At 39.8% G+C, this 21228-nt stretch overlaps 1 protein-coding gene across 3 annotated transcripts in view; it reads left to right on the forward strand.

The window, feature by feature from the left end:
- Positions 1 to 21228, forward strand: part of PTPRN2 (protein tyrosine phosphatase receptor type N2) — a 1142627-nt gene that overhangs the window by 1066519 nt on the left and 54880 nt on the right. For all 3 annotated transcript variants that reach the window (XM_084859285.1, XM_084859286.1, XM_084859287.1), the window contains 2 exons: positions 1988 to 2061; positions 9652 to 9729. In XM_084859285.1, coding sequence (XP_084715411.1) covers positions 1988 to 2061; positions 9652 to 9729 — 152 coding nt within the window. The remainder of the gene's footprint in view (positions 1 to 1987; positions 2062 to 9651; positions 9730 to 21228) is intronic.

Consider the following 21228-nt stretch of genomic DNA (forward strand, 5'->3'; position numbering starts at 1 on the left):
ACTGTGTTGGGCTGAAGACGAAAAGCACAGCCAAGAGTGGCCAAGGTGTATGTGCTCCTACAAGACTGTGTCTTTTATTTATGACTAAAAGCAGCACATCTCTCTTCACGTACTTGATGACTCCATTAGCTGTAACCAACATTCTGTACTGTATGTCAGATGGCTGAATACATGGTGCTATACCATGAGTTGGACATTGGCTTGCAATACATATGAGCTTGGGGCAGAAGCCATTTTAATCTAAACTTCATTACTGACAACACCTTTTTAAATACTGCCTTGCTGATACTGAGAAGAAAAGGGAACGATGTGTAGGACACTTTGGCAATATTAATGTGCTTGCTAGGGGATAATGAACTTGAAATACAGGCTTTATTAATAAAGCAGGATTTTTTTAAAAAATGAGTTGGATAGGCTTCGAGTCAAACACTTAGAGAGAGGTTCTGATATGAAAGCATAACAAGATCATCTAGTTTAGGTGTTTCGGGAAAATGAATTTGTATTAAACTTCAAGAGTAAACTATTCCAAGCAAAGCACACTTATCTTAGGATGTATCTGCATGGAATATTTAAGGAGATGAACTCTTTCAGCACATCTGATTGCTAGAAACATATACTGCCTTTATTAAACCAGCATCTGCATTACAGTGGGTTGGTTTGCACATCACAATAAGCCACCCTGAAAATAAGCTACGGTGGGTTGCTTGTTCTCTCGCTAACGCACATTACTCTTGAGAGACAATCAGGCACTCTGCAGCTTGCCATGGCTTGTTTCCGCATAAGTCCGCCCGCCTGCTCCTGGCATGGGCCTTTGCAGCACAACCTCAGTAGCCTACTGCACTAATAAGCACATTTGCACTCATTAGCAGAGTAGAGATTTTTTTTGTAGATTTTTTTTTCACCTCTGGGGAGATTTGTGCAAATGTAACATTTGTTTTCACTTTGGGGGAGATTTGTGCAAAATTAACGTTATTTAGTTTTTTAACTTCCAGGGAGATTTGCACAAATCCACTAACTAGTTACTGTGCTTCAGTACATTTACATACATCTCCCCAAAACGTGAAGAAAATAATAATAAAGTTAAATTTGCGCAAATCTCCCTGAAGGTGGAAAAAATGGTGTCGCTGTCTAGGGAGGCTACGGAGTGGAGGTGTAAATTGAGTAGTGTCATTTCAAGATGTAATAGATAGGGGATATCATTAGTGAGGAGTGGCTGGCAGGGTATTTCACTGCTCTTGGTGGGAGGTCCTCTCACCATTTTAAACAATCCATGCTGAAGCGACTGCCGGGTTCAGATATGGCAAGCCACCTTACACAACTCTAGTGCAAGCCATGGATTCTCAGGGTGGCTTGTTTGTGAAAACAACCTGCTGCAACCACCTATGGTGACAACCTGCCATGGCTTAGCAGGATGTGCGAACCAGGTCATTGGGTGCAATCATTGGTACCAGAACATACATGTGGATGGCTCCACTCAAAGAACAGTGTTGATGTATGGATTAGCTGCACTACAATGTTCTTGTTTTTTTCTGGAACTTCTAACCAGGCTTTCTACCTCAATTGCCTAAAATAGGAATATAGGATGTCCTTAAGTCATTATTATTATTATTATTATTATTATTATTATTATTATTATTATTATTGCATTTATATCCCGCCTTTATTCCTCTTGCAAGGAACCCAAGGCGGCTTACATTATCCTCCTCCTCTCCATTTTATTCTCACAACAACAACCCAAAGACTTAACTACCCAGAGCAGATGAGTTGGTATCACGTTGCAATATGGATTATTCCTAAAGATAGCAAGTCCACAGCAAGAAAGTGTTTTGTTTTCACCATCTAAAATAGTTTTTCAGAGAGCTCCACGTGTAGAAGCAAGCGTGCCAAACCTAAGCCAAATAGTATTTTTCTGTTCATACCCAGTCTTTGAAAGATCAGCTTTAACATGTATACATATGCATAATAATAAACACATTTTTTTGGGCAGATGATCATTGCAGGATATGTTTAAAAGCTGAAAACAGTCATGACAATTCAGATTACATCAACGCAAGCCCAATTGTAAGTATAATTTCAAAAATAAACTCCCCTCTTCTGGACTAAAAGTTTAATTCTGATGTAGTTAGTTCTGATGCAAGTAAAAGGTTAATTGTGATGCAAGTCATGGTAGCAATTTCTTTGATCTGCGTGTAATTTTTACAATCATAGATTTTTAAGAATTATATGTTGCTAATTGTTCCTGCATCTGTTTTGATATTATCAGTAGTGGTGATCAGTAAGAAACTTCTGAAATTTGATAGTTCACCTTTTCCCTCAAAACTATTTTCCACTACTACAGAGTTCTTAGCTTTTCTTCAGATTAAGACATTTAGTGCTGTTCCTAAAACTACTGGTGTGTTGCCATGGTGACATCTCGACCAGGAGTTTGCCATCTAGTTGCATTCCAGCTTCTGATAGGAGTTAGATATAGCAGATGTTCTTCAAAGCTCTCAAGAGCAGGAGTAATCGTTAGTTTTATAATGCTACAATGCAAAAGTTTAGCAAATGGGGAGTTTTTGGGTGGGGAGAGTATATTTATCCAGCTCCCTGCAATAGTTTTCTGTTTCTGTAAGATTCGCCATAGCTTGGACTAAGTGATTCTTCTCATAGCTATAGGAAGAACTGCTTTTTTCCAGTGACTAAATATTGTGGAGAAAGTACCGTATACCCCTTTACCAAAAGTGTTTATCTTAAGACACCTGGATCTCTTAAAACTGAGTAACAACTACTCATATTTATTATATAAGAAAATGATTGTGTGGAAAGGCCCTGCTAAATCAGACTGGCAAAACATGCCAGAGAGCGAGCTGTTGTAGGATCAACACTCTGCTTTTTAAAATTACTTTTAGAGTTCCCATAAAATAATTGAGATCGTCTAATTCAATCTTCCTTTTGTTATACTTCAGTCAAAATCTTGCAGCCAAAATATGTATTTTTAAACAGATTGACTAAAATAGAGATAGTATGCTTTCTTCTAGGTTTGAAATCTATGTTACCAAAGTGCTATCCTGTTCCTTGGTGATAGTTTTGAATAGCAAATTATGCTTTGGGGCAAACCCTGGGTTCCATAAATAGTATTAGAATATTTTAAAATTCTAGTTCAAGCCCATTGAACTAGATTATGCCTTCACTGGAAGGAATAAATAACTCTTTAGTGCCAGGATTGTCTGGTATTTTCTCTGGCTCCATTTTTAAAATGTGTTAACTATTTGAATATTGTGGAATGTTGTAAATATGATACAGAGGTAAACTTCTAAGTCCACAATGGAAACCTTGTTCCTGTTAACTTTCATACCAATGGCGTAAATGCCTCTCCTCTGTTGTGTTTGTATTTTGTGAAATTTAACCCTAGTCTAACCAAGAGTGAGGGGAAATGGCCAATGAAGCATAACATATGTGAGAATCCTTAGAGAAGATTTGAAATACCAGAGATTTGTTGTTATTCATGCCCACAAAAGTCTTAGTATTGACACTTTAAAAAATGATGTTGCCATTCAACTTTAACAGCCTCCTGTAATTAGTATGCCAATAAAAATACATATCTGGTGCATTCGTATGTTGCAGTGTTTAGATGTGAATTGCCACCTTTTCCAAGTGGAGAATTAATAATGCTGGAGCAATAAACTATGAATTAGACTAGAAAGTTTTATTTCCACCACCACCCATCAGTGTCTAAGATGCCAAAGCCAGAGTGTAGTATAAAGCAATTACATTCAGGCCGTGGAAAGGGAGGCTTCCAGTGGTGTACTTATAGCTCTATATTTCCAGCTTCAGGGTCAATGGTCCAGCCTCCAGCTGGGGCTCACTCAACCTTGGCTTGAGTCTAAATGAGTAAAGCTATACATGCTGGAGGCGGGGGGGGGGGGATTTTCTTTGCACTAGACAATGAGTTGGCCACCTGCCCACATGTTTCTTTCTTTCTTTCTTTCTTTCTTTCTTTCTTTCTTTCTCAAAACTGCTTAGTAGTCTTCCTCACCCCCCTCCCAATATGTTATGAAAATCCAGGAGTAAGACTTTGTGCACTCAAAAGCAACATGGAATGCAGTCCCCAAAGAGATCCGATCAAATACCTTCTTGATTTTTTTTTATTCTAATGCAGAACTGAGAATAAGGGATGTTTAGAAATTCCTTGCAATAAAATTAAGCTGGAAGTCTTCTTTCCTGTTCTCTGAAATAACATAAAATACTATGGTAATAACTCTGCTGCCAGCAGTTGAATGAAAAGCTTGCAATTACAGCACAAGGAGACCCTGACTGTGCAGAATAAAACTGTGATAATTACATCTGTCATATTTGTACTTAGTCCTCATTAAATTTCAGGGAAATCATCCAGTAGTAAATAATGTGCAATCTTTGCTTTTAAATCAGAGGTCATGAAAGTAAATGGGAATTCTGTTTTTCCTCTTAGGGTGTTGGAAGGTGGGGGGGGGGGTGCCCATCAAGTACATAAAAAAAGAAGCAGCCCTGCCTACCCTTCAGCTTGCTTATTATTGAAGCCACCAGACTGAGGAATGTGATTAACATGACAGTTTGCTCAAACACAGCACACAAATTTTATCATTGAGAATAGACTCTGAAATTCGTAATGACACTGAAAGCCAGGTTTATTTATTTCACTCCATTATGATTTTTAAAAAGAGGGATTTAAAAGTGTTTTGTTTAAAATTCAAGAATTAAGATAGGGGCCAATTCTTCTGTCTCTTATGCCTTTTTTTTTTTACTTTAAATGGAAGGGTGGAAATGATGGCAGGAGTGTTATACCTGCCGGCAATTCTCTGTTTGGGTTTTTGGGTTTCTGTTTACAGAAAGATAGAAATAGCTGTTTAACATCGCAATATGAAAACAGATCAGTATCTGAGGTTGCCAGTAGTTCCAAACAAAAGTAATTTCACAGAAGCCCTTTTAAAATCCTGTTGATTTTATGCACATTAAGTTTTAAATGTGCACTTAAAATAAATACATACTAAGGATTAATTGAAAAATCAGTGCTCCGCATACACACACAGGGAGAAATGAATGTAGCCAGTTCTTAGCACTCTCTCTCTCTCTCTCTCGCATTGCTCAAAACCAAAGAATTAAATAAAAGAACTCTGAATCTAATGTCAGTGCAATAACTGTGGGGAAAAGTTTGGAATTGAATTGGTATGAAACTGATTTAAGTTGAGTCACAAAGAACAGACACACTGTTTATATAAGATTTCATCATGAGGAATAACGGTGTCATGTTTAAACGTTTCCTCTTACTCCCTTTGTAAGTAGTAGACCATTTAAAAAAAAAGAAGAAAATCTGGATTTTTTCTGTTCATAAGCATATTCATGAAATGTGTTAAAACAGAAGGGTAAAGTAACAGTCTCTAAAAATAAAAATCTGAATTTAACACATCTGCATTAACTTGGGGACAACATAAAGATGCAAAATGAATTGACATAAATATTTTTAAAATTCAGATAGAATTGATTAAATGAGTATATTTGAATTCAGTGTGGTGTCCTCCAGTTTTCACGCATTTTTTATTTTTTTATTTATTTATTTATTTATTTTTATTGCATTTATATCCCGCCTTTTTTCCTCTTGCAAGGAACCCAAGGCGGCTTACATTATCCTCCTCCTCTCCATTGTATCCTCACAACAACAACCCTGTGAGGTAGGTTGGGCTGAGAGTCTGTGACTGGCCCAAAGTCACCCAGTGAGCTTGCATGGCCAAGTGGGGACTAGAACCCGGATCTCCCGGCTCCCAGTCCATCACTTTCACCGCTACACTACACTGGCTCTCTATCTTAATTTGGGGAGGAGGGGACTTAGATGCCTTGGTATTGAAACATCTCAGGTTTGGGGTGGTTTGATTTGATCCCCTTGACAGTTGTTCTAGTGAGCCAACTATTTAACCATCCTAGGGCCAAACCACACATTACATTTACTGTGTATGTGTCTGCATCTTCAATTTTTGATTATTAAATTATAGATGCTTGGGCAGGATGCAATTCCTACTCTTAATGTAGTGCGTGGCAATGGGGGGCTTACCTTATCTGACCTCCCTGATCAGAATAGAAATTGCCCCAATGACAACTTTTCTAAAGCCCCTAGCCATGCAGGTGGGACTGGAGGAGGTAAGAGGTAAGCCTTTCCATGCCATACACTACCTTGATGGTAAGAATTGTGTACATACACATCCTACTCTTGCAATTTAACAAATAAGCGTAGCTACATACTATGTAGTAAGTATAAGATGTAGTTGGCCCTTAGTCTCTAAAATGATCTTGGTTACTGCTTCTGATTTTTCTATTTATATTGATAATTTCTGGAATGTAGAGAAAGAAGCTGTGCTATGATCTTCAGGATGTTTCAGTACAACATATAGATTTCACACATCTTTGTTGTTTCTGTTCTCATGAGATCTAGATGCCCTTAAGAATTGTTTGTAAACTTAAGAGGCCTAAGCATTTATAGAAAACTTTCATTGGCTGATGCTTCCAGCTGAATTATATCAGTTGACTTGAATTTGAGAAAATTGATATAATTGACGCAATTGGACAAGCTGCAGTTGTTTGTAGGATTTGGTTTAAGGGTTTACTCAAGCACCAGTATAATGCTACCACTGGTGATTTTCTTTGCACCAGCTCTGGGATCAGGTCTGTAGGTGCATTCATCAATGCTGCTACACTTTGGGCCCTTGCTTAGAACTTCTTCCCAATTCATGCCCCGCTGACATAGAATGAGGCATAGCCAAGACTAACATAATGGATTACCGAGGCCCCTTTGGATCCTATCTGTCTAGTTAACAAAGGTATCACATTTTTATCCTGCACGTTTCTCTGAGGAGGTCAGAGCAGTGTTCATGGGATGTACTCACGGCATAGTGGGGCTTTGAACCCAAGTCTCCCTAGTTTAAATCCCATACTTTACCTACTCGATTACACTGACTCAAGCCCATTCAGGTATGCATAAATTGTAACCGTGGAGGGGACAAGAGTGCCAGCCCCACGTTGACCTTCCCACGTTGAGAAGGTCTGAAGGAATATTATAACCACATTCAGTTGAACACAGTTAGAATCCTCCCCACGATTAGGAGGATAAGGATATCCTTATATCCTTAAGGCAAAGGTTATTAATGGCTACTAGTTGTCATGGGTGGAGGGGATGGAGCCAGGATATGTATTCTCTCTGCAGTTACAGTTTTTGAATGCCCTGATCACTCTCTCAGCGAATAGGGCTTCACTGTAAAAAAAAAACCAGGAAGACCCTGCTGATAGACTGATCTGGAGGTCTTGGCTAAAGCTTCTTGACATGAAATCTACTCATTGTCTACTTTTTTTTCCAGCTTTCCTTGTACCATTTGTGAACCTTTCTCCTAACCTTCTAAAACCTTTCCCGGCTTTGCTTCTTTGCTGCCTGTCTGCCCTGGTGTCCACTAGCTTTGATCCTGCTGCCATTGTGCATATTAGTGTCATGGGATCTAAAATAGCTTAATAAGACTGGGTTGTCTGTCTATTTAGACCAGAGATGGGGAAGCTCTTTCAGCACAAGGGCCAAATTAAATGTCAGAGGGGCCAGGCACTGCATTCCAGTACTGGGCAGGGCCAGAGAGGCAAAAGGGGTAGGGCCAAAAATATATAACATATTTGCACATTGTAGCTTAAAGGTTTTACAGCTAGTCATCCCAAAACATATGTAGCAGAATTTTAAAATAAAACAAGTTGAATCATCATATTCTACTAGAAGCCTCTAGCATGTTTTCCAAATTATACTGTTTGGTTTTGTAATAAATTTCTAATTATAATACTGAGGTTATAAAACCAACAATGGCCAGAATCTGAAGAACAGCGAAATTAGTTCCATGGTCCCAACGGGTCTTTGGGTCTATGGTTCTGGAGTAGTTGTGTAAATGTGTGCGCGCGCACACGCACACACACACACACCCCCTAGAGGATAGCAAGTTGCTTTGAAAATTGTGGATATTTCAAAAGCAGTTTGTACAAAAGCAGTACTGCATGGCAGTGTAATGTTCGTAGAGAAAAAGTTAAAAATAGCAGTGGTCATGCCTAATCCCTTATATACCTAAAATAGCTGTTTAGATCCTGGTCAATATAGTAATGTGTGCTTAAAAAAAACAAGTAGACCACAATTACCAAAGCTCTGAATGGTGGCTTTGAGATCATGGAATTGGCCACAGCCAAGATCAAAGTGCTTCTGTCTGAAGCATTATATTGATAATGCAAGCAGACTGCCCCCATAAGTAAAGACAGCTTATGAAAAGTAGTGACTAATCCAGGTCTGTGTTAGGAGATCCGTGAATGGATCCTTAGGCTTAAAAAAAAACAACAGAACCATAGCATAGCAACAGGGGAAGTGTCCCAGAATTTCATTCCATATGGTTTTCTCAGTCTAAATCGCACCCCCCCCCCCCAATGCTGCTATGTGTTCTCCAGGGGGGAAAAAACAATACAGGCACTAGTATTTCAGAAATCTGAGGAGTACTTTAACACTGAGGGAAATGGCTCAGAGAAAAGGGTTAAAAAAAAAACCCTCCCCCAGTGTTGCTGCTGCACATGCACCAATTGGCACTCTCTTACAAATTCATTTGGTGTTTTGTTTTTGTTTTAAGTTGGGGGATCCAATCACAGGTCACCCACATTAGAATGGCTTGCTTGGGTTTTATAAACATTTTATATATCATGTTATGGGGTGCTGCCATCTACTATTTATTTATTTTTTTAAACCTGGATTTATTGCCGGGATGGGGTGAATTCAGTTATAGGATTCAGTATTTGCTGAAATAATTGATGTTTGTTCTCTTGTAACTGCAAGCAGAATATGGGCCTTCTTCCTGTGTTTATGTGTGTATTAATTCTGTTTTAAGGGTTACGATCAATGGGCTTTTGTTGTTTTTCTTGTGGTTAAATTCCCATCGGCTGATCTTGTCCTTATCAGGAGAATGGGGACAAAGATTTAGGACCAGAAAACCCACCCATCGGTTTGAAAACACTCATTGTAACTACCTAATCCTATTTACTCTTCATGGCTTTGTTTCTGAGGATCTCTTTTTTCTGCTCAGTCACTCTTTGAAATAGATGTAATAATTAAAGTCTTTAAACAGAACTTTCTCTATTGAGGGTTAGAAGCCTGCATTTTAAACAAATGAACTAACCAGAAAAGGCCAGGATTGAGTTTGTTCTTCAGTTTTGGCTTGTTTTTAGATGCATGTGCCCTTGAGTACTATGATGGAAATGGAAGAGATACTTAAATGTGCCCAGCATTCCTAATGCCCTGTATTGAAAAATGTTTGAAGTGGCTTGTAGGTTGCTATGAGACAGAACCCCCCAAGTAAATGCATTTTGTCAGCAAATGTTCCTTAAACGATTTCACGTTACATATTTAGAAAATAGGCTGTTGATCATTGGACATCTTCGTATTGGACTACTTGTCCTGTTTTGTTGTGGAAAGAAGCTGTTATACTAAAGAAAGGAAATAAAATACTTTCGCTGTTTTCAAGAGATGAGGGAAATGCTTTCCCAGTTGATCTACTTTAATACAATGCAAAATTGCTTTTATCCACTATTCTGTGGCAAACTGTGATTGAACACTGGACCTAATTGGTTTTCCCCCATTTTCAGATGGACCATGACCCTAGGAATCCTGCATATATAGCTGCTCAGGGCGCCCTACCCTCTACAGTCACAGACTTCTGGCAGGTAAAAGCTTTTGTTAATGGCATTTCTTTGTACAAGTAGTTACACCATGCTAACAATTCATAGTAAGTATAATAGAACTGTGAACTTGCAGCAAAATCATGGGTGTGGTACATGCAATATCAAATCTTTACTAGGTTGTGTGTGAATATGATGATGATCTTGCATGTGGACACATGGACTTGGTTCAGTGTGTACACTATGCATATGTGGGAGGTGGAGAGTGTTAGAGCAAAATATGATCTCACAGGACACAGAAGACCAATAGGTTCTCCTTAAGGACCAATGAGGAGCTTTAGCTTTATTAAGTATGTATGTAAATTATTAGTATGCCTAGTTGAAGTAAACGTGGCCACAAAAGGATACAAGCAAGATATATGTGGAAAGCATTTGCTAGAAAAAGCAAGGAACTACACAGTTCCTCCAGAGAACAGAAGCCTGAATGGATTCCTTTTTTTAACAAGAGCAACAGTAGACATATTTCTAAAGTCTTATTTCCCTGTATCTTAAAAATCATTAAAACTCCAAATGTTGCCATTATCAAAACTTTAGATACTACAATTTTTAATTATTCAAATTGGGCATTAAAACGGTGTATGATCTGCATGCTTTTCTCTACTAGCACAGACTGTCAAGCTGAGAATTGGAGGTTCCGGAATTTGGTATTCAGTTTGACTCCTATGGAAATATATGCGGGTTTGCAAGGACAAGGAAACGGGTTGGAAACAATGGAGAGTCCAATACCAGTGCAGAGAAGTGGCATACAGTACAACAGCTATATTGGGCTGCTTCAGACATAACACCAAACTATGGTTTGGCACCACATGAATAAGCGCTGAACCTCGTGTGTTCCCTTGCATGCTCTGATATTTCTCTCTCAGTTCCAAATTGGTGCTAAACCATAGTTTGCTATTACATCCAAATTGGGTAAACAGTTGTTTTGAGCAGGTTGTAATTTGTCTACAGACTAGACTTGTAAACCCAGTTCAAACTGCATAGCACAGCTCTTGGAAATATAGGGGGAAGATGTTTAGGAGGTTGCGTAATTACCCTGAACATATTGTTAGTCCATCTAATGGTGGAGTAGGCAGCAGCATGGCCCAGATCATCTATAAGGTGGGGGCTGTAGAAAGAATTTTAACTTAGCACAATGGATGTAGAACAAAGATGTCTTCATCTTCCCATGCCTCATCCATTCTTACCAGGAAAAGAGTCAATTCCAGCATTCAGGAAAATAGATACGTGACATGATCCTCCAGAAATCATACCATCTCAGGTCATTTTGTTCAGATGCAGTGCTAAGACATAAGGGAGAACAGTCTGGGTTGGTTAAAGACATAGTGTTGTCCTTGATTCAGAAAGCTGTACTGTTAAAGGATGTACTATTCAAAAGGATGTACTATTAAAAGGCAGAGATGTGGAACCTGTGGGCCTCCAGTTGTTGAATTCCAACTCCCGTCAACCTTGACGTTGACCAGGCTTGCTGGGACTGATGAGAGGTGCGGCCCTCCAGAAGTTGTTGGACTTCAAGTTCCCTATCCCTGACTTAAAGTCCTGATTACGTTCTTTCTTTACATGACAGCAACACTGTATTTCAGAAACACATTTGGATAAAGATTAATATGCATCTACACGTATATGATGCTATACAGCAGGCTTATTCTGCGTATCTTCTGTGCAGTGGTGGCAGCAGGGTTCTATAAATGCTCATACATTTCTAACTAGTATTCAGACTTGGCATTGTACCTTTCTAATGACACTTGTATGAAGTTGGAAAAGTCATTTGCATACCACTAATGTGATTTTTAATTTTGCAAGTATTTGCTAACACAAGCATATTGCTGCAAGTTGATTGATAATGAGCTGTTGGAAACCAGATACATTTGCACATCACTGGAACTTCCCTCTGGACGCAAAGACGTGCTTTCTAATTAGCTTACTTTCATATCATGAATGTCATTTAAGCTTTCTCCCGTTTGTTTATTGGTGCAAAATCAGACTCTTAAATGAGTTTTCTTTTCAATAGATGAAGATGAACTACCTGTATCCTGTTATATATGTGAAGAGAGCATCTTAACTGCCAAGTTTATTATACATTTCTATTTCTTTGTGCACTGGGTTGACTGCTAATCCATTAGACAAGAAGCTCCTTTTTTCTTTTCTTCTTTGCTTTTCATTTCATTTTTCCATTTGATTTCATTTTCATGTATTACATTAATGTACCACCCAATAGCTAAAGCTCTCTAGGCAGTTTGCAAAGATTAAAAACCTTAAAAATACAGTATTGTACATAATATAAAAACTGTTACATGCAAACATATAAACAGACAGCACACAGATATCTAAACAATTTAAACAATAAGAAATGCAGGATCCAAGTCAAAACTTTATCATATGCTGCTGAATACCTGAGAGTAGAGGAAGATCCTAACCTGGCACCAGAAAGATAACAATGTTGGCACCAGGCAGGCCTCGCTGAAGAGATCATTCCATAATTGGAGGGCCACCACTGAGAAGGCCCTCTCCCTTTTTGCCACCTTCTGAGCCTCCTTCAAAGAAGGCATCTGGAGGAGGGCCTTAGCTGATGACTGTAGTATACAGGTAGGTTCATGTCGGGACAGGCACACCATCAGGTACTGTGGTCCTGAACTATGTACAGTTTTATAGGTCAAAAACAGCACCTTGTTTTATGTTCGGACTTTCTTGTCCCTTTCATCAGTCTGGCCGCCACATTTTGCACAAGCTGCAGCTTCTGAACCATCTTCACACCATCTCTAAAAGGACATAATTGTTTAGGCAGCTGCTCAGCAGTTTCTGAAAAAACAGACAGATCTTAGGCATTTCAAAGCAGTTGTGTGCTCACATACGTGCGCGTGTGTGTGTGTGTGTGTGTGTGTGTGTGTTTAGTTGATACTGGTAGGAAATACTTTAAAATACTTTCATTACCACTTAGGGATTTTATTATATTTAGCGGTATGTAACTATTACAAATACATAAATAACTAAAAATTAACTGCCAATGTCCTTTGCAGATGCAAGCTTCAATTCTCAGCACACTCACTAAGATTTAATTTCGATGTACAGGCAAGGCTGCAATTCTAAGCATACTTAGGGAGAAGCCATTTCATCTTAGTAGGACTTTGCGCTTAAGCATGCTTAAGATTGTGCTGCAGATGAAATAAGACTAAGGAATTAAATAAATTTATAAAAACTTAGTTTAATAAGAATCCATTACATTCTATACAGGATACACATATTTCAGTACTGCTCTATTAAAGAGCCTGAAGCAAATAACGTAGACTTTGCACAAGCATCCTTCAGTACTGACTGTGCTGGGTAGCTGGCTCATTAGCCTAAACAACATGTGACTGACTCAGAAATGTCATCAAGTAGCTAAAGGTGGCAAATTGCATGTGCAGTGTCGTCATTTCTGCCAAATCTAGTCTGCAACACAAGGTGTATGATGGGTATTGCTTATCCCAAGTAAAGTAGAAATAATGAAGCAAACAGTAGTTCATGAAGTTTTCTCCAGCTCTAAAATGTGTATTTGTATAACTGCTGAGGAAAATGGGGATTACTTTGCGCATCTGGTGTGCACCATTACATTTGTTTGACTTGGTGCATTCATGTATTTATTCTGTGTTGTCTTTCATAGTAGTAACAGATGAAACTTTTGAGCCTATTTTCTTTTCTGTGCAGGAAAGAAATGTAACCATGGTTTCAAAGAGGAGTAATCTGTGTTAAATGAAATTTCTCTAAACAAAAACTACAGGCTCATAAATTGTGACAGTAGGGATACCAGGTGTTCTGGACACCATATATTCCGAACACAGCCTCGAGAAATTTGGTTTTCCAGATTGTTTGATGATCGCTTTTGAATACTTAGGTCTGAAGTTCCCCATGTAGTGCCTGTGGGCACCACTGTGCCAACATACACATCCCTAGGTATCCACACCACTTTTGTTTTCAAGAATGCCAGTGGGCCCCACTTGAGTGTGTTGCCTTTTTGGTGTGAAGTCCAGGTGTTTTGCCTGTGTTTCTCTGAGCATCACCAGTTTGCCTTCTGTGAAATGGGAATTCTGTCCTGCTTTGTGGGAGCAAATATATGATTTGGAATTTGAGGCCTCATCTCTACCTTGTACTTATTTTCTTGGCCGTTACTTGGCCCTTCGCTTCAACAGTGTGCCTTCTGTGAAATGGATTTTCAAGCAAAAAACCAAGGATTATTGTGTTTTGGAGCTTAGAAACCATCCCTCCTGCCACGCCTTGTATTCAAGTTCTTAGACAAGTTATTTTTGTATTAGCCTTACCAGTTTGCCTTCTGAGAAAAGGGTGTTTTGTGACTGGCCATGCCCACCATGGCAGCCATTTTCTGAGAATTCCCATGACATTCAAATCGAAATGTGTTCACTGGACCAAAACAATTTGGGGACCTCTGGCATATTCCAGGTATTCTGGAAAACTTACCTATGCGTACTAGGAAACGCAGGAAATAGCAATTTGTAATGCAGCTGAGCATTTGAACTGGAAAAGTTCATGTCCTGAGCCAGATAATTATAAGCTTTTGCAACATCAGTAATTGTCTATATTGCTTTAACATTCATGAATGATGTGAGGATTACAGCAGCTCTGCACAATTTTAGTTCTATCTATCACATCCACCAGTTAGATATAATGGCTTTTAGGGGGCACTCTAACCTCCTTTTTTCTGCCTGCCTCAGACTGTAAAAAGGAGGCTATCAAAGTGCCTAGCAGATTATAATAATAGCTGGTATGATGAACTCACAAGTTTGAGCTGGGCTGCATTACAGAGTAAAAGTAATTATTAGGATAATTCATGAAAATTCCCTGGGAAGTCTACACCTATTTGTAGGCTCTTTCCAGATGAGAAAACATTCCCCTCTTCTTCTTTCTCAAACTACCTGTAGATATTGCTTTAGTGCCAGTTGAAAAGTAAGGACCTGGATCCAGAGTTGTACAGACAACTCTGCCAACTGGATGTTCCTACTGCAGAAAGAGGCAGAGTGGTGACTTTTGCCAATTCACCCTCCCCACAAAGCACTATACGCCCCCCAAAGTCTACTCTGGAAAGCTGGGACACCCTCCCGAACAGTGTGTGAGGTGGTCTTGGGTCTTCAGGGGGAAAGAAGAATAGGTGAAAATCAGCACCCCACCTCCTTCCTCCACTGGCTCCCTCCACCAACAGAAGGAACCCTTCCACTTGCAGTGTGGCAAGTCTGAATCCAACCCAAATAACAGTTAATATGAGAAACATTTGGAAGATGCACCACATGCAAAAGTGCCTTCTGTACTTTTTCTTTTTTTATCAAAAGCGTCCACAGCCATCCAGTTGATCCACACCAAAAAGGTCTGTTTCGAAAGTCTACGGAATCCAGGCATTTAACAGGTTTATTTAACAAATTTGCTCATAAGACTCCATTCCAGTTATAAGTCTGTTGATTTTTCTTAGCATGCAGCTGTCTGACTAGTGGCAGCCAGGGGAGTCATGCAACATTGGGGGGGAGGTTCTGGTTTTTTTTGTGGTTAACAGAGCATGGTTTGTTAGCGCCGCTGGGTTCGCACATCATGACAGCCTTGAATTCAACAACACATTCCATGGGTTAGCGTTACATGCGAACCCATGCACTGATTTATAAAAACCTGCTGCGATCTCTAGAGTAGATCTGCCTTCCAACAGTGAAAAGTTTAGAGGACAAGCAGGAGACCTTAATGGGAGAACCAAAATGCAACCTGTGTTTTTTTATCCAGATACACTTTTAATTAGTTCCACATTAGGTTATTGCTTGTTAAACTATGGTAATACCCAACGGTGTCATTCCACAAACTCAAATAGCACTAGCAGAGCTCTGCTAAACTTTTTTGTTGTGCAAGTGTTGCACGTTATACTTGTCCAGCCCATTGTGCAACCAGTTGCACAAGTGTAATACACAGTGATTGCACAAACATAATGCACAAGCAGCTGTGCAACAGGTTGCGCAACTGTGGCTCCATAGATGTAACTTCAACTGGTTCTCGTCTTGTGCATAGTTCAAAAACTACTTTCTGCTAGCACAATGTAATTTGCACTAGCGGAATAACACAGTTGGATACTGCCCCATGCTTTTCAGAATTTTCACATCGAAACTAGTGTTCTTTCTGATTATTTCTCTGCAGCACTTTAATAGCAGGAGTGCTTGAGTGAGATCACCCGCATTTATGATTTGTTGTATTGGCGAAATATAACCCAATCAAGATTTGGAAGCCTATTAGAAACTAAATAATAAAACAATAGGAGAATTCTTACAGAATATATCTCTTATTTTCTTGGGCTACACTTGGTTAGTGCTGAAATACCAAAGTCCATGACACTGAAATGTCCAGTTATCAGTCTGAACTAGGAAGGTTAGTTGTGAGTAAACTGGGTATTTTAAGGGCTAATACTGATGTTACCCTTCAGCTGCAGGTGCTGATGCTTACTTATGAAGCCCTAAATGACTTGGGATCAAGATATCCAAAGGATTGCCTTCTCCTGTATCAGTCTGCCCATATGCTAAGGTCATCTGCTGAGGTCTTCCTCAGGGTGCCCCTGCTGTCTAAGGTGAGACTGAAGGCAACCAGAGAGAGAGAGAGAGAGAGAGAGTTAGTTAGTTCTTGGCTATAGTGCCCATCTGTAGAACCATCTTCTGAAGGAACTTCATCTTGCATCAACTTTGCTATAATTAAGGCAGTAGGATAATGTTTTTATTGAAGTATTTTAGCCCTGTTCATTACTCTCCAAAAAAAATTGCTGTTTTTCGGCTTTTCAGTATGTAAGTCTCGTTAATTTCACTATTTTAATTATAAATATGCCTGTATGCATATGGAATTGACATATGCTGAGGAATGTAGGGGAGAATATTCGTGTAAAGAGTGTCTCCCACTGCTAGGGTAAAATATTAATTGGGCTTAACAGTGTACATTATAAAAAGAAAACAGGGATGGATTAAATGGCAGGGGCTGACAAATGAACAGTGAGGTGAACCAGATGGCAATGGAAGTGCCAAGGCAAGGGTGCTTCAGGAAAGCCACTGCTGAAGAAGTTGACTATGGGCTGGCTGCCCTATTCACATTTAACACCTGCATAAGAGCCACAACCTAGGACCAGACATTGGGCAGCAAAGTATCTGCAGTCCCAATTGGGGATGGACTGCATCTATCTGGCAGACAGTAGCAGTCAATAGAATAGAGCAGTGGTCCCCAAAGTGGGGTGCACAAAACGATCAATTGGGGTGTGCAAGCTGCCTGATAATTGAGCAGCCTCCCACTGCTCTGATGAGCTGCCATTGTGTGCACTGATGCCTGCAGCAGAGGCAGCAGGATAGGACGGGAGCTGAGAGGGCAGCTCATGGCATTTCTCTCTCGGCTCCTGTCCTATCCTGCCTCTGCCACAGCCACCAAGAGCACCTGCATCATTCTCTGCCAGGCACGGCAGAGGAAGGCACAGTTGCTTACTCGGCTGTGGCACCGGAGCAACTGCCATCCTGCCGAAGGAGGGTGGGGATTAACCCTTCCCACTCCCTTTTGGCAGAATGAAGCCAAGAAGGAAGCACGTGCTTTCCTCTCAGCTGCCAACCTGCCGAAGGAGAGCGGGCAGGGTTAACAGCCCAGGCCAAACCGCCAGCTGGCCAAGGAGCGGGGGCTGCCATGCTTGTCCAACTCTGCGCAGGGCGTGCGACCAGCGCAGGCAGGAGCCTGGCCAAGCGTGCCTTTCCCCTGCTTGCAAGGAGTCCTTTCTCCTCCTTTCAAGTCAACAGTGGCGCCCTCACTTGATTGTTTGCTTTCAGCGTATTGTGACAACGTGTGCCCAGTTAAGTGGATTTATGGATTATATTATCTAGTATTAACTAAACAAACCCTCACAAAACATACAATAATATTTTTTTAGTGACAGCAAAAAGGGTTTTTTTTACCATTAATAAAATAAAAAAATAAATATTTTTATTTTATTGTTATCTCATCCTTTTTAATTTCTATTTTTTGTGTATGTTTTATAATATAAATAATATAGTAGTGCAGTAGTACATGCATATAATTTATAAATAAATATACATATATTGGGGTGCATGCTAAAAAACTTTTACTGATAGGGGTGCATGATTTGAACACCACTAGAACAGAGCATACAGTGATAAGCACACTGTAGAAGCCAGAGACAAAATGAGATTAACTAGTAGGGTGAATCCCTCAATCAGGAAGCAGCGAATTCAGAGTGTTATTTCAGTTCTAGTCTGGAGGCTTTTGATGATTGAAATAGTCCAACAGGATGGGTGTTGTAAGTCCTGTCTTGCTGGAGGAGCTCTTCTAATTAAAACAGCCAAATGCTACCTGAGGCATGTACTCCACCAGGCCTATAATGTCCCAGACTGCCTCTAGGACTGATGTGGTTATGAAGGAAGGATCTGTAGAGTGACAGAAGGTTTTGGGAAAGTGTCTGTCTGAGGATGTGGGGAAGAAAACTTAAGGAGCGGGAGTGGAGGCTTCACTGTCCTTTAGGCTTCCTTTGCCTTACTTGTGCCTCAAGCAATGTTTCCCAAGATGTTCTAGAGAGAGTATATTTCCCCCTCTCAGGGTTCAGGGATCCTTTGCTGTTTTAAGAGTTCTGGGGCCAGGCTATGAGTATGATGCTAGTTCAAAAATGAATGTTTATAACTCCATGTCTTGCATATGCACCATGCCACCACACATGAAAGAGTTAGTTTTCCATATATACAGGGAGACTGATGCAAGGCCTTCTCAAACTTGACCCCAGAGGTACAGCTGTGTGCCTGGATTGGATTCATTCTAAAAAGAAGACAGAGAGGGAGGTTCTTCCAGACACAGGAAATAGCATGACTGGAGATGGGAATGGGAGAAGGACATAAAAGGAGTTTAACGTTGATGTTTCAACAGCATATGTTGCTGGATATCCATTTTCTCTGTTCATTTATAGTGGCTGGTCTGCCTGGTCAGCCATGGAAGAAATATTCTGTTTGGAGCACTGAACATATCTTCCTGTAGAAGATGAGGGCATATAAGCTGGCCTTACTATGAAGCAATTGCCTCAGGTAGCAGAATCCGGATGGATTGTAACATTTTTTCTTATGATGGGAACCTCTCAAACAGTTGCACTATAAAGTAGCATATCCAATTAATAAATAAAATAAGGGAGCAGTCCTATGGCTGCTAGTCAGTGGCTAGATGGCCATAGGATATGTCAGTTCCCAGGAACCAACCTCGGAGCCCATGCTCTCCAAGGTCGGTTCCCTGAGAACTGACATTCCCCTCCCCACGTGCTGCCTCACAGGCAGCTTGGAATGGCCCCGCGGTCAGAAGAGGAGCATGGAGTGGTGAAAACGGGGCATTCCTGGGGGCATTTTGGGGTGGGGAAGGCGGAATTGCCAGTACGACACATCCTACATGTCGTCTGGCAGGCTGCAGCTGCTTCCCCAAAATTGGCTGTCTAGCTGCAAATGTAGGGCGGCTGAAGCACAGAGAGGACGATCTCTGCTGCGCTTCTCGTGCCCTGCATTGGATAGGCAGTCGCCTCCGAGTTCGGGGGCTGCCGCCTATCCCGATAGGATTGTGCCCTAAATCTCTCAATATTGTTAGCATATGAATGGCTAAGTGGTGTCTTTTTGCAGCAGGTACAAAAATACACGTGGCCAGAAAACACCACTAAGAGATCTCAAAGAAAGTGGGTGGGAGAGAATGCAGTTTTTAAAATGGAAAAATATTGTAGACATCAAAGTGTTAAATATAACTGCAATATCCTAAAATTCCGTTGCTGGAATTCAGTTGTATTGCTAGTTTGAGTGTCATGTACTTCGTAAAATGACTTGTAAAGAAATATAGTACCCTAGGGTAACTTTGAAATTGTTTGTTTAAATTAACTTTCATTTGGATTTATGCTTAAAGGGAATTTTCAGAGATTTGAGGCAGCTTCTCTGTGATGAAATGTTGCGGGGGGGGGGGTAGTCAGTGAAAAGGGTTGCCAAACTGTAAGGACCCCTCTTCCCCTCTCTAAATGACTGGGCTTTCATAATGTTACACTTGGGTGGCACAGGCAACTGCTAGATGATTAGTTTATGACTTAGATCATTGTGTTTTTATTGCACTCATAAAAACCATGTTTCTCCTCATTTCCGTAATGGCTTCAGTGAGCTTCTATACCTTCTAAAGGCACATTAAATCATTATATGATAGAAGCTCCAGCTAGCCTGGCCAAGTTTTGTGAGGGTTTTGTTTTGTTTTGTTAACACAGATAACTTAAAATAAGAGATATGGTTTAGAATTTGGTGAAGTGTATTAATTAATGGAATAGAGTGTATCTTTTAATATATTTAGTATTCCATTTCCCCCCAGAAATTAGTATAAGTCTTTGAAAGGAACAGAAAACTGATACTTACAAATTATTTGCTGCTGTAAATCTATTGCATTTTTTTTATTATTGTTCAGAATTGGTAGCAAAATTAACTACCTTCACTGCTTTCATTGGAACTGGAAAATCTCTTGGGGAGGATGGGGTTGTCATAGAAGACTGTAAGCAGAGTTTTACTCTTCCCTGTCCCCACCCAAGAAATAAAATTAAAATCTGAAGTGTCTAGAATTTGTTCCAAGCATTACAATATATATACTTTTGTCTTTGCCTAAATGCTATCAAATATTTGTATGAAAATATTTTTTAAATAAAAATTAATGGTTCTATAAATAAAGCAAATGGAACCAGGGTAAAAAAAAAAAAAAAAAAAGGTTGTGTGCCGTAAAGAAGGAAGCTTTTAATTGAATGTAACATCTCTGTGCTGCTTATCCAAACGGCCCCTTTTTCTTGTTTACTGCATTTACATCTCAATGCAGTTGCTTATAAATATTTCTCTGAAATAAACGTAACCCTTTGCAGAAAGATCAGTTTCCTTTTCATGAGGTAATTTTATATGCTAATAAAAAGACAATGAAAATTGCATGCAAATATAGCATCAATGTACACCATAATAATGAAGACTTTTGGCGATTATGCAGCTCCATATTAATTCAGTGGAGGGTTTTTGTTCAACAACAAGCTGTGTTTTCAACATAGATATACCATCCTGGCTTGTTTTGTTGCTTCTGTGAATAACATCTAGCAAACCTTTGCAAATGCCTTAGATACTTTTTTGTTTGCTCTCAGGCTACTATAATTATTAAATAGTCCCTCAGTTGAAGTATCCCTGTTGTGATCTGTTCAGGATACCTGTATATTTTGGGAGTAGGGTGCATTATATTTTATTTGACATGCACGCACATGTGTACGTGTGTGTGAGAGAGAGAAACTGTAGTTTAGTTGCTTATGAGTAAACACATTGACTTCTGGAAGGAAGGTTCTGATATGGGTTTGGCAAGGAGGGAGGAATATATGATGCATGAATACCTTTCCAGAAGGCTACTAGTTGTTGTTTTTTTCTGAATGCAGCTTTTATAGCTGCATTTTATAGCTATAACATGACAACT

This window comes from Heloderma suspectum, chromosome 5 (assembly GCF_057233095.1).
Source record: "Heloderma suspectum isolate Gila_16-S chromosome 5, 16-S_ref, whole genome shotgun sequence".
NCBI lineage: Eukaryota > Metazoa > Chordata > Lepidosauria > Squamata > Helodermatidae > Heloderma > Heloderma suspectum.